Raw genomic sequence first — 10,786 nt, 5'->3', positions numbered from 1 at the left:
AGCGCGGGGCTGGCTGGCAGACCGACAGCGCAGCGGGCCAATGGGAACGCGCAGCGCTAGGAGGTGGGCGGAGCACCCCCGCGACGCCGGCCAATGGGCGAGGGCGCCGCCCTGAGCAGCCAATGGGCGCGGGGGGGGCGGCGCGCGCTACCGGCGCGGCTCCCAAGATGGCGGCGGGTGCGTGAGCGGGGCGGTCGGGGAGGCCCGGCGGGAGCGCGGCCGCCGCCGCCATGAAGGGCAAGGAGCGCTCGCCCGCCAAGGCCAAGCGCTCCCGGGGCGGCGAGGACTCGGCGTCCTCCTCCTCCTCCTCGCGCGGCAGCAAGAAGCCGAGCGGCTCGTCCGGCGGAGGCGGCGGCTCCAACGGCGGGAAAGCGGCGGCGGCGTCCGGCGAGAGCAACAGCGGGAGCGGCCGGCGCGGCGCCCACGCGGACAAGGGCGGCCGCGCCGGCAGCCGCGAGTACGAGAGCGGTTCGGCGGCGGCCGCGGGCGGCGGGGGCCGGCACGGCTACAGCGGTAAAACCGCGGAGGCGTCGCGAAGCAGCAGCAGCCGCGGCGGCGAATCGCGAGCGGCCGCCGCCGCCTCCTCCTCGTCCTCCTCGTCGGAGCCGGGCGGCGGCGAGTACAAGACGCTGAAGATCAGCGAGCTGGGCTCGGCGCTGAGCGACGAGGCGGTGGAGGACGGGCTCTTCCACGAGTTCAAGCGCTTCGGAGACGTGAGCGTCAAGATCAGCCGGCTCCCGCCCGGCGCCGGCGCCGCCGACGAGCGCGTGGCCTTCGTCAACTTCCGCCGGCCCGAGGACGCGCGGGCCGCCAAGCACGCCCGCGGCCGCCTCGTGCTCTACGACCGCCCGCTCAAGATCGAGGCCGTCTATGTCGGCGGAGGCAGCGGCCGCCGGCGCAACAGCCGCTCCCCGGCGCTGCTGGACAAGGAGTCTCCCTACGGCACGGCGGCGGTCGGGGCGGTGGCGGCCGCCGTGCGGCACCCGCCGGCCGGGGCCGCGCAGCGAGCGCTGTCCCCGGCGGGCAGCGGAGGAGCTTTGGGATACCGGGACTACCGGCTGCAGCAGCTCGCCCTGGGCCGGCTCCCGCCGCCGCCGCCGCTGCCGAGGGAGCTGGAGAGGGAGCGGGACTACGGCGGCTTCTACGAGGCGCGGGTGCGGCCGGCCTATGGGCTGGAGCGCGTGGCCGGTGTGGCGGCGGCCGGGGGGTTCCGCGGAGGAGGAGGAGGAGGTGCCGGAGCGGCCGCCGAGGAGGAGATCAGCCCCGAGGATGACCAGAGAGCCAACCGCACGCTGTTCCTGGGCAACCTGGACATCACCGTGAGCGAGTCGGACTTGCGGCGAGCGTTTGACCGTTTTGGGGTCATCACTGAGGTGGACATCAAGAGGCCGGGGCGTGGGCAGACCAGCACCTATGGTTTTCTTAAGTTTGAGAATCTGGACATGGCGCACCGGGCCAAGTTGGCCATGTCAGGGAAGGTGCTCCTGCGCAACCCCATCAAGATCGGGTACGGCAAAGCCACCCCGACCACCCGGCTCTGGGTGGGCGGCCTGGGGCCCTGGGTGCCCCTGGCTGCCCTGGCCAGGGAGTTTGATCGGTTTGGCACCATCCGCACCATCGATTACCGCAAAGGGGATTCCTGGGCCTATATCCAGTACGAGAGCCTGGACGCTGCCCAGGCAGCCTGCACCCACATGCGGGGCTTCCCCCTGGGGGGGCCGGATCGCCGGCTCCGCGTGGACTTTGCCGACACGGAGCATCGGTACCAGCAGCCCTACCTGCAGCCCCTGCCCTTGCCGCCCCCGGCTCATTACGAGCTCGTGGCGGAGGCGGCTGCTTTTGGGGCTCACCGGGGAGCCCCCCCTGACCCTCTACGGGGGGCCCGGGACAGGACGCCACCTTTGCTCTATAGAGACCGTGACAGAGACCTTTATCCTGAGACAGAGTGGGTGCCCCCGCCGCCCCCTGTGCGGGACCGGAGTAATCGGGCAGCTGCCTATGACCCACTGGAAAGCCTGGAGCGCCGCCGGGACGGGTGGTCCTTGGAGCGGGACCGCGGGGAGAGGGAGCTGGGCAGTAGCAGTAGGGATCAGCCTAGGAAACGGAGGCTGGCCGAGGATGGAGGCCGGCACTTGGACCGTTCCCCTGACAGCGAGCGCTCCTCTTCCTCCCGAAAGCGCCATTGCTTGGCCACGACCTCTCCCCCGGACCGCAGCCCCGAGCTCCTGGGAGGCCGGGAGCGTTACAGTAGTGACCCTGAGCGCTCATCCCGCTTGCTCCTCTTGGAGCGACCGTCCCCCATCCGGGAGTCCCGCCGGGGCAGCCTGGAGCGGGGCCAGAACGAAAAGCGTGACCGTAAGAATTCCGCAGAGCGGGAGCGCAAGCATCGCGCCGCCGCCGCCGCCCTGGAGTGCAAAAGTCCGGCCAAAAAGGACGAGCGGGCGGCGGAGGGTGGTGGTGGAGGCTCCCGGCTCAAACCTCCTCCCCAAAAGCAGCAGCAGGACGGAGCAGCGCAGGCCGGGGCGGCGCCCAAGCTGTGCTTGGCTTGGCAGGGGATGCTCCTGCTGAAGAACAGCAACTTCCCGTCGAACATGCACCTGCTCCAGGGGGACCTCGGAGTCGCCAGCAGCCTCCTGGTGGAGGGAGCGACTGGTGGGAAAGTGGCTCAGCTCAAGATCACCCAACGTCTCCGTCTGGACCAGCCCAAGTTGGACGAGGTCAACCGGCGCATCAAGGTGGCGGGTCCCAATGGATACGCCATCCTGCTGGCCGTGCCCGGCGCCTCCGACAACCGCCCCGCAGCCGGGGCTGCCGAGGCCGCCACCACCTCCACGCAGAGGCCGCTCAGGAATCTGGTGTCCTACCTAAAGCAAAAGCAGGCTGCTGGGGTGATCAGCCTCCCTGTAGGGGGGAACAAAGACAAGGAGAACAGCGGGGTCCTGCACGCCTTTCCGCCCTGCGACTTCTCCCAGCAGTTCCTGGACTCCACGGCCAAGGCGTTGGCCAAATCAGAGGACGACTATCTGGTCATGATCATTGTCCGTGGGGCATCCTAAGGCCCTCGTGTTCTGTTCCCAACCCTGCCTACTCCTCCATGCAGCCCCTCCAGCGTGTGCCAGGTGCTATGGGATACAGCCTTAGCCAGCCCTGTCGTTATTTTAAATAGATCTTTGTTTGTAGGTGACTTTCCCGGGCCGATTTTCTGTTACTACATTTTTCTATAAAGATAGAAGCCAGAGAGGTTGGTTAGGAGTAGTGTGAATAGGATATTTTGAGAATTCCCTATCAATGGGGACAGCAGGGAGGCTCAGCCTGCTTTGATTTACAGAAAATAGAAAAATAATAAAAACTGGGGGGGGGGGGGAGGGGGGAGGTAAAAGAAAAACTCCTGTCTTCTTAATTTAGATTCATGTCCTTTTTTCATTTCATGTATTTTAAAGCAAATCCCAAGAGCTCGTCCTCGAGAGAGCTCCAAACCGAACAGACCAGATTTAAAGCACTCAGTGGAAATGGAAAACCATAACTTTAATAACAGACTGGTGTCACCTCCTCTTTTGAGTCCTTGAAATTCCTTGTGGGCCTCAGGCCAGGGGCCCTTTGGGATCCCTTCCCTCGGGAGCCGCAGTGGTTTCCCCGTTGAGTCGTGTGGCTCAAGGTCGACGTTTTTCAGGTGAGCAGCAGCTGCTCTCTCGGGTACACAGCAGAACACTGAATTCCTTTTTGGAAAGGGATTCCTTTTTCATCCAGCCCCCCCAGGTGCATGCACTGAAACTGGGCTTTTTAACAGGTGTATTTCCCTGATTTCCTGGTGTATCCCATTTGTGCACTTTGGGTTTGTAGCAGTGGCTAGGTTTGGTGAAGAGCTGAGGACTTTGTTGCAAACCAGGAATGTCTTGTGCTCACTCTGGTGTGCAGGAAACAAGGAGGTGCTTTAAGGAGAACTTGAGTTATATTGTGGGGTTTTGGTTTTACTGCCTTTTTTTTTGTTGTTTTGTTTTGTTTTCTAAGAGTTGCAGGTTCAGTGGGGTCTGGTTCCACAATGCAAACTGAGCAAGTAAGTGCTTCTCTCCAGAGATGCTTTTCATTCTGTGATAATTTAATTACATAAAAGTTCTCATTAACATTTTACCTCTTTGTTAATAGCAAGGAACTGCTGTCTGCTAGGGACTTTTCAGGTACAGTGTGCAGTGGGCATTACATGAGGTTTATCATGGGCACCTGGAGTAAAGTGGTTTTAGCATCCTGGAGAAATATTAAAAATACTCTGAGATGCTGAGTTTTGAGCTCTTGTTCTTGTGATTCAAGGATGAAACAGTTTGCAGGTTGTTGTTTTTTGTTTTTTTGGGTTTTTTTTTTGTTTTTTTTTTTTTTTTGTTTTTTTTTTTTTTGTTTTTCCAAAGAACGTAGTTAATTTTTTCCTATTTTCCCCCAATCATTGGGCACTTTTCTCCAGCTGTCTCAGCCACCTTTGGTAATGCTGTCTCAGCCACCTTTGGTAATTCAGGCATTTAGGAGGGGAGAAGGGATCTCAATCCCTGATGTGGTCTAATTCCATGATACTCTGTTTAACAGCCAAAAGGATGTTGCAGCAGCTTCTAAACTGAAGTGTAAATCTCACTGTATCTCTTTACAGGCCCTAAAATTGTAATCTTGCACTTAAACCCATAATGTAATCTTGCACTTAGCCATGTTTTCAGGGATTTGGGCAAGAGAGAAGTGACACTGCCTCTCTTGGTCCATGCTCCAGTAGATTCCTTGGATAATTGATACAGGCATGAGTTGATTTCTGTTACAACTTGCATGGCAAAAATCAAATTCAAAGTGTGGAATAGGATGCGAATAGGAGACGAAGGAGGAAATGTCTTGAATGTATTTTATGGGTGTAACTGAACTTGCTTGAGTTTCTGTCACAAAAATAGGAATTTTTGTTACTGCACCACTTGTCAGAGAGGGCTGTGGTTTAAGAGGGCTTTGGTTCCTTTATTTGCCCAGAATGAGTGGACCCAGCATCCCAAGCATTGTGGTGAACTGAGAATTCCAATGTGACAGCATCTCTTAAACACAGATTTTGTTTTTAATAGCTACTTTTCTTTCTAAATGAAAAGGTGAAAGCCTCATTTAATGCTCTTAAATTTGAGAGTAAAATCCAGAATTTCTGGGTTGTCCTTCAATGTGAATGTAAGAGATGGCAGAATTCAGTTGTTCAGCTTCCTATTAACAAGGAGAATTTTTGGGAATGACACCAGAAATGCAAATCACTGTGTTTAAGAAGATACAGCGTGTTTACCACTTATTGAAAAGAATGTTTTAATTGGAGCAGGTGCCTGTTGTGTGTCAGCAGGTGATCAATGCTGCAAGTGCTGCTTGCATTCAGAGGGAGTTTTCTGGGAGATTTTTGTCATCTGACAGAAATCACTTGCAAGAGTTTTCTAGGAAAGAGACTTGAAACAGCTGAGAATTTAAATCTGCCCAAAACTGGGGGGAAAAAAGCACTAAAGTTTGTGTTGGACACTGAGAGCAGCATTTGTTCCACTGATCTGCAGCAGGCACCTGCTTAAAAACCCATAAAACTTGGGGTCAACATAGCTTGTAAAGCCAGCTTGGTTTGGGAAGCCTTTTGGGAAGAGCATGCTAGGTGCACTTCCATTTTTCCTTTTGGGAAATCACAGTGGTTCCACCTGCCAGTGGCTGTGAAATTGTGCTGTGCTGGAGGGCGAGGAGGAGCAGGCGAGGCCGTGTTTGACTCCAGGTTTTCTGGTTCCTTATTTCATGGAGCACCTGCTTCCTTTGAATCTGGTTTATTTGTGGTTGCTGCTCTGTTTTGTAAGCAAGGATTTTAACACCCTCTGAGGGTTCTTGTGGCAAAACTTTGAGAGTTTTTTTTTGCCAGCACTGAATTCCCGGCTGGGCGGGCTGTGCTTTCCTCCTTGATCTGAGGTGTTCCCCATTGGAGTAACTGTCCACTGAAGCTGGCTGAAGGTTTAGAAGCCTGTGGGTGATACCACTGTGTGCAGAGCAAACCAGATGTAGCAGTTGTTGGCTCTCTCCTTGTGTCTGGCATTAAGTTGTTCTGGTGAGAGCTCAGTATTCCCTCCCGACCTTGTGTGCAGCTGATGTTCTTCTATTTCATTAGTGTGTTGAATTAGTCTGGAAAAAGGATGTGCTTTTCCTGAATCATTTCATCCTTGTGCTTTATGCTTTGGGGAAAGAACCTCAAATGACTCATGGTTCTGTTTGAGATTTTAGTTTGTTGTTTATTTCTTTCGATTGGAAACTTTGCGCAACTTCCTTGGCCCCTGGCCAGTGGCTTTGTTTGCCACAGGAACACTGAGGTTATCCTCAATCCAGAGGTTTTAGGGGCAAAAATACCAACACATCCTTGTCAGCCTCCCAGAGAGAAAAGGGCATTATTGCCAGGCAGACAAACCTTGCTCTCTCTCTCTTTTCTTTCCTTCAAGGATGTTAAAGATGGAATATTTCGGTGACAACTTTCTTGGCCTCTATGGAGAGCCAAGTTCTACAAAGAACAAGTTTTAATTTCTTGTGTGGGTTTTGGAACCCTCTGGTTGATGGTAACTGAGGTGAAAGGCCTGAGGTGTTAATGAGGAGGAGGAGTGAATGAAAATTGTGAAGACAAGTTCAAAAACTCTGAGGACTCAGGGAAAAAAATGCCTTGGAAAATGATAGTTCCTGGCTCTAAGCAAAACAGTGTTGAGGGCAGCGCTCCTGGGGAGTGCTGTGTGCCCAGAGGGGGAGAAATGGTTGCCATGTGGCTCTGGAGCTTTTGGGGTTCTTTCCCCTTTGTCCCCCTGTTGATTTCTTTATAGCACTGAAGGACAGATACTCCAATGATTGGTAGACTGAACAATGAGGTGATTTTTGTATCAGGCTTAAAGCAGACTGGGTGGTGCAGAGAATGGTTCATTGAATATTCATCCTCGTGCAGTTCCCATTGTGTGAAAACGGTGGCTAGGAGATATGACTTGAATAGTAACAATTTTAAATTTTATTGGGCGTGTCTTTGATTTGACCTTTTAATATTGGCATTGTCTGCTGTTAGAACTGCACAGCAGAGTGAGAGCAAAAAGAGCTGTGTAACACTACATTTCATGGTTTTGTTGATAAGTTGCCTTCAGGAAATACCCAGTGAGGAAAGTCAACCGAATTAACAAGAATTAGGTTGGTTTTTCTCCTGGTTAATGATTTCGATGTGCCCCAACAAATATTACTGCAAGTTGAGTAATCATCAATACTGTAAGCCTAGTTTTATCCTGGTCCAAAAAGAAGCCCTGCACTACTTGTTTTGCATCTATCCCTAGAAGGCAACTTCATTCCGAGGTTTCATGCCCATGGGTGGTATTGGTGCTTTTAAAGTCCAAGTAGAATATTCAGAAAGGCCTCGTAGCTCTTTATGTTCATCTGTATAATGTAGGGAGGGGGAAAAACCCAAATCTGGTGTACACATTTGTATTGAAATAACGTTTTTTTTCCTCCTGCAAGCAAATCTGGTGGACTGCAGAAGACAACAGCATGGGATACCAAGCTCTAATGGACCTTTGGGAAGAGAAGCTGTGGCTTATGTGGAATTTACATGGGCCTCCTGGTGGAAGAAAGCTTATCTGTTTAGTATTTGTGCATTTTACTAAAATGGCAGCTTTAAAAAAAAAAAAAAGTTGTGTATCTGCTATTGTGATGCCAATGCCCGTGTTTTAAGTGGAAAAAAAAAATGACCTCTTTGCTTTGTGCTGTGTACACAAGATTGCTGGAAAAGTAAAGGAATACCCTTTTTATGGCTCACACAGCTTAAAAGTAGCTGTCACTCAAACATGCGCTCACAGTTGAGCTGATTTTGTTTCATTCTAAATAAATTGTTTCTTTTGAGGAAAATGGTTTTTCTGCCTGGAAGTGAATTGACGACAAACGTTTGGCCCCCCCTGTGTTGGCAGCGGAGGGGTTCCTGCTGCTGCTGCCCAATTGAGCTGATAGTTGTGGGTCTTGAGCAAGAAGCAGGGAGAGCACCGACACTTTTGCCTTGATCGACCTGTGGTACCAGGCAGAAGAATTTGTGTCTGATGGCCTTGCTGTGGTGGCCCCCGTGTTTGCAGTGAAAATGGGGGCACTTTGCTGCGTTTCTCCTCAGCGGGACGGGGCACGCAAGAAGCAGGGAAGCACCACCCTGCGCCTCGGAACGGTGGCCAAGTCTGGGGCTTCGCTGGTTGGAAGAGCTGGAGTTGCTGAATTTTAAGTTTCTCTGATTTATTTTGTTCACCCAACATGTTTGCCTTTAGTTTTGATTCTTGGGTTTTTTTTTTAAGTTTGAAGAAAAAAAAAAAAGTTTTGAAATTGCTTTGAATCTTTGCACGTAACACCTTTGCACCAAAATTGCCAAAAGAAAAAGAGAAATGAGTCCTTAAAAAGTGTTTAAATGCTGTTAATAAAGCCTTTCCTGCCGTGCGCGAGGCGCTCCTCCATCTCCAGGGGCTTTTCAGCAGTTGTGGGTTTAGTGCTGAATGGATGAAGAGTTCCTGAGAGCTGGAGGCGGTAATTTAAACCTTTGCGTGGTGTCTCAGTGCCTTATTTTGACCGGTTTTGAAGCCACACGTGGTTCCACACGCCTCGGATGTGCATGTGCCCTGCTCGCGTCCCGGCCCCGCCGCGCGCTCCGGTGTAGTGCAGACGGGGAGAGGAGCAGCCTGAAAACCTTGTGTGCTGTAGTTCTCCTGTCCCGGGGGCTCCTGAGCTTTGGAAAGCTGTTCCCGTGCAGGAGCACAACTCCGTGTTTGCTGCAGGAGACTTCGGGGCGCGCCTGAGCACCGCGGCCGTCGAGAGGAAGCCACAACTGCATCGTCGGAGCTCCTGTGCTGTGCTTGTGGTAGAATTCCTGTGATGTGCCATGAAGACACCTTGAACGCTTGCCCTGTTTGCCTTGACACACTTTAACTGCCGTGGATAACCCCCTGCAGCCGGGCAGGAGCTTTGCTAGGCTGCAGATGCCTCTCAGCCCGACGGATGCTGTGGTTGTGCTCTGCAAGGTGGCAAAGCGCTGTGTAAATCCCTAAAACAGGTAAGGGGCTGGAAGAGGTTGCGCTGAGTTGTAATGTAAAAGAAGATTGTTGTTCACCTTTTCTTGCCTTGGTTCTTCAGTTTATTAATGCTTACTAATTGTGCTTTCTTCAGTCACCGTGCTGCTCCTCCTGCTTGGGAATGGGGGTGAAGGACCCAACTCTTGGATGTGCTTCCCTGTTTGTTGGGGGCTCCCATTGAGAAACAGGGCCCTGCACATAAAGCTACATGTTCTCAGCTTGGCAAGCTGGAGCTGTTATTTTGACTTCATGAACTGCTTGAATTAACACTGCTTTAACCCAGAGTAGTGTTTATATTTTGTATGTGTTGATAAGGAAAGCCAAGCCAATGATTTGGCAAATTGTCTGTGTTTGTGGGATGCTGATGTAATAATTGAAATGAGGCTTTTTGTTGTAAATGGGAGCAATTGCAGATATTGCTGGTTATGAGGGAAGGGGATTGGAGAGGGGAGACTCAGGAGATGCCTTTTCTTCTAGAAGTTGGTGTTTGTAATTTAAATTCCTATTTTTTGCAATGTATTTCTTGTGCTGTTGAGATACAACCTCTGAATCTCCTTCAAAGTGTTGTACAATAGGTCTGGGGCTGGTAGCAATAATGGGAGATGTGTTTCAGCCCCTTTGCCTGGGCTGGGGCCTTGATGCTGACAGGAGATGGGTGATCTGTCAGTGTACCCCAAAAAAGGGGCTCTTTTTGGCAAGCTGCTCACCTGCTCAGGTACCCAGGTGTTTGTGTCAGACCTTGGGCACTATCCCACTTTTTAGGTGTGCTTTGAAATGTCAGTGTCTATTCCAGTAGAGTTCTGCCTCTCTGAGTCAGATTTCACCGTGTGTTTCACTGGGAGATGGTTCCCTGTCTCCTTTACATCATGCATTTATTCCAGAGACTTAGAGGTACCGTGGGATGTGCTGTGGGATGCTTCTCCCGCAGTCACTTTGCCATAGAGAGTTGTTTTTTGGGTGCTGCCTCTGCCCCTCTGCCTTCTGAAGGGCTTAGAGGGATGCTCCAGTGGCCAGGTAGAGCCAGGCTGTTGTTAAAAGCAGTCTCTTGGAAGGGTTAAGTGCTCTATATGCATCATATTAATTTGGCTAATGAGACTTCTGGGGAAAGTGGATTTATAACGAGAACCATTTAATTAACTGCACTGCAGCAGAGAGCAACGCGAGCGGATTAGATGCGAGCAGGTTATTTGAATTCACACATTTTTTTAGAACTGTGCTTTTATCAACTGCAGCTGAATTAATAAGTTTAAAACATCAGATGGCCCAGATTCTGCTCACGGCCAATAACAAGCTTGTGTTAGCCTCATGCTGCTGGTTTACTATAAAATGGCAAATGCTTTTGGAGGAAACGCTCCCACCTCGTGTCCTGAGGTCTGGGGCAAAGCCTGCAAAGGGTTTGGTCAGACAGGCAGAGCACTGGGAAGGCTCCTGGGCTGCTGGCTTTGTGATTCCCCTTGTGTTTCCTGCGGTTCTTGGCTCAGAGCCCTGTGCCTGAGTGTAATTAGAGCTGCCTTGAGAACTGGGTGAGGTAAACTAAGCAGAGCAAGCTCTGAGGGACTGGGTCAGTGCACGTGCTCTGATGGGTTTGACAGGAGCCTCCTGCCCTTCATCCTCTTTGTGGTGCCTGTAGCAGGAGCAGAAAACATGGCACAAAAGTTGCCTATTTTTCCCCCTTTTACCCCACTCCAGGGCTGTATTAATTA

General features: G+C 52.1%; 1 protein-coding gene across 2 annotated transcripts; it reads left to right on the top strand.

The window, feature by feature from the left end:
• The first annotated feature begins 230 nt into the window (after positions 1–230).
• RBM15 (RNA binding motif protein 15) lies at positions 231–7,887 on the top strand. 2 transcript variants are annotated; one of them, XM_059488107.1, is made up of 3 exons: positions 231–3,119; positions 3,441–3,670; positions 7,501–7,887. In XM_059488107.1, exon 1 carries the CDS (start codon positions 231–233, stop codon positions 3,054–3,056), a length of 2,826 nt encoding a protein of 941 aa, XP_059344090.1. In that variant the 3' UTR covers positions 3,057–3,119; positions 3,441–3,670; positions 7,501–7,887. The 2 variants fall into 2 exon arrangements, with proteins under 2 accessions (XP_059344090.1, XP_059344089.1); XM_059488106.1 differs by having other exon boundaries at positions 231–3,670.
• The last annotated feature ends 2,899 nt before the right edge of the window (positions 7,888–10,786 follow it).

The sequence above is a fragment of the Ammospiza nelsoni genome, chromosome 23 (genome assembly GCF_027579445.1).
Source record: "Ammospiza nelsoni isolate bAmmNel1 chromosome 23, bAmmNel1.pri, whole genome shotgun sequence".
Lineage (NCBI taxonomy): Eukaryota > Metazoa > Chordata > Aves > Passeriformes > Passerellidae > Ammospiza > Ammospiza nelsoni.
The sequence above is the reverse complement of the archived record's forward strand: the minus strand, read 5'-3'. Positions and strand labels throughout refer to the sequence as shown.